Source organism: Asparagus officinalis, chromosome 6, assembly GCF_001876935.1.
Source record: "Asparagus officinalis chromosome 6, Aspof.V1, whole genome shotgun sequence".
Classification (NCBI taxonomy): Eukaryota; Viridiplantae; Streptophyta; class Magnoliopsida; order Asparagales; family Asparagaceae; genus Asparagus; species Asparagus officinalis.
The window spans coordinates 32380705-32383077 of NC_033799.1; the positions used below are offsets into that span (position 1 = coordinate 32380705).

General features: G+C 35.9%; 1 protein-coding gene across 1 annotated transcript in view; it reads left to right on the forward strand.

Annotated features, from left to right (window-relative positions):
• LOC109846025 (ABC transporter G family member 36-like) overlaps positions 1–2033 on the forward strand; it is a 24069-nt gene extending 22036 nt beyond the window's left edge. Inside the window, exons 4-8 of the mRNA XM_020415247.1 lie at positions 590–669; positions 757–890; positions 972–1199; positions 1502–1673; positions 1761–2033. Of these exons, the coding sequence (XP_020270836.1) occupies positions 590–669; positions 757–890; positions 972–1199; positions 1502–1673; positions 1761–2033 (887 nt within the window). The remainder of the gene's footprint in view (positions 1–589; positions 670–756; positions 891–971; positions 1200–1501; positions 1674–1760) is intronic.

The window sequence follows — 2373 nt, forward strand, 5'->3', positions numbered from 1 at the left end:
GACGTATCTAGTTTTCAGCTCATGAGTCGACTCATGTCTGTTCATGAGTCGACTCACGAAACCGAGCCTAGTTTGCAAATCGGCTCTGACCAATTGACTCATCATTTCATGTGTCAACTCATGTGCTATGAGTCGACTCATGTGCAGGTTTGAGTCGACTTAAGAAATCAAGCCCTGTTAGCAAAACAGCTCTATCCAGTCGACTCATCAGTTGTGAGTCAACTCATATGAGGTCATGAGTCGACTCATATGTGATCATGAGTCGACTCATCAGGGTTTTTCAGATTCGTTAAGGACTCTGTTTACGTGTTTTTCTGTTTAGGTTTGGCTTGGTTATTTACCACTTTGTCACCCTCGTTTGTACACCTATATAAGGGATTGTTTTATGGTTTAAAACAATCAGAAAATACAACCAAGAGAGATTAGATTGTAATTGAGATTTGGAGAGCTTGTTCTTCAATTCTAGAGAGAGATTGTAAATTGCATACTCATAATCTAGAAAAGGTATTTTCCTTCGCCAAAACCTGAGTTATTCTCGTGTTCTTACTATTTTCTCTTCAACACACTTTTGTTAATTCCTCGATCAAAGGTGCTCACACGGCGACTCGTATCAAGATATATGTGGGTCCTCTAGGACACCATTCTTGTCATTTGATTAAGTATTTTGAGGTGAGCAAGCAAGAAAATTTTCTTATGTATTAAGAAAATCACTTGTATTATAATTGACTAAACATTTTGATTTTGCCATTTCTTTAGGAAGTTCAAGGAGTCAGCAAGATAAAAGATGGATATAATCCTGCAACATGGATGTTGGAAGCTACCACATTAGCTCAAGAAAAATTACTTAATATCAATTTTACTGATGTATACAAGACCTCTTTGTTGTTTGAGTGAGTAAAACGTTCAATCATCGAACTCTCCGTATATGCTTCTACGATTTCTCAAACCATTACTTGAAATTTTTATCACAGGAGGAACAAAGAATTGATTAAAGAACTCAGCTCTCCTGCACCCGGTTCAAGAGATTTATTGCTCCCTACCCAATACTCGCAGTCTTTTTACACACAATGCTTCGCTTGCCTATGGAAACAAAACTTATCATATTGGAGGAATCCTCCATATGTTGCAGTGAGATTTTTCTTCACATTTGTCATAGCTTTGCTATTTGGAACAATATTTTGGGATCTTGGAACCAAAAGGTATGCTATACACTTAGTTTATGTTGTACTAAAACTTCTCAATATCTCCATGGGTTAAGCGTGCATCCACCCCGCTGTGTATCACCCAATTGTTGGTAGACCCCCTGAATGTAATTTTTTGGAATCTTTTACCTTTAGAGAGAGAAAAAATTGTTTTTTGACAAATAGACCTCTGAAAGGTAAAAGAGTCACAAAAATTACTAGTGGGTACAAAGGTACTATTCTCTATTGGGTGATAGTACAGGGGTCTATGCGCAATTATTCCCTAATCCTATATATGCTGACAAAACTTTTCTATTCAGGAATAGGTACCAATATTTGTTCAATGCAATGGGATCCATGTATGCCTCTGTTCTTTTCATCGGGGTTAAAAATGCATCATCTGTACAACCCGTCGTTTCTGTAGAAAGGACCGTATTTTACAGAGAGAGAGCAGCCGGAATGTATTCAGCTTTTCCATACTCGTTTGCACAAGTAGTTATCTTAACAGATAAAATTTTCTTATTTCTATAGAGCTTCTACATTTTTGGCATTTAATACATATTACATTCTTTCTTGCAGATTGCGATCGAGCTTCCATATGTCTTTGTTCAGGCTTTGATGTATGGTGTTATAGTATATGCAATGATTGGATTTGAATGGACAGTTGCCAAATTCTTTTGGTATCTGTTCTTCATGTATTTTACGCTGTTATACTTCACATTTTACGGAATGATGGCAATAGGCTTGACGCCTAACCAGAGCATCTCGTCAATAGTTTCCTCATCGCTTTATTCATTGTGGAATCTATTCTCTGGATTTATTATGCCTCAAACGATAAGTTTTGACTCCTAAACCTATTATTTATACTCAGACATTTTTCTCAAAACTTCCCTGATTTTATTCAAGCTATAAACAATTGTGTGATCTTAGCCTACATTACTTGAAAAAAAGTTTTAATTACTTGAAAAATAACAAAACATTTACTAAAGATAGTTATATTATTTTTTCTTCTTGAGCACGTATAGAAGCGTGTACTTGTGCATACATGTGTGCCTGCATGTTGCATCTGTTTTTATGTTGGTGTATGTTCTTGTATGCATATGGAGTATTTTCTGTATGTACCTATTGTTGGCCTTCTTGTTTTGATGATGTTTAACAAACAATTTACTACTAATGTTGTTTGTCTAGTGTT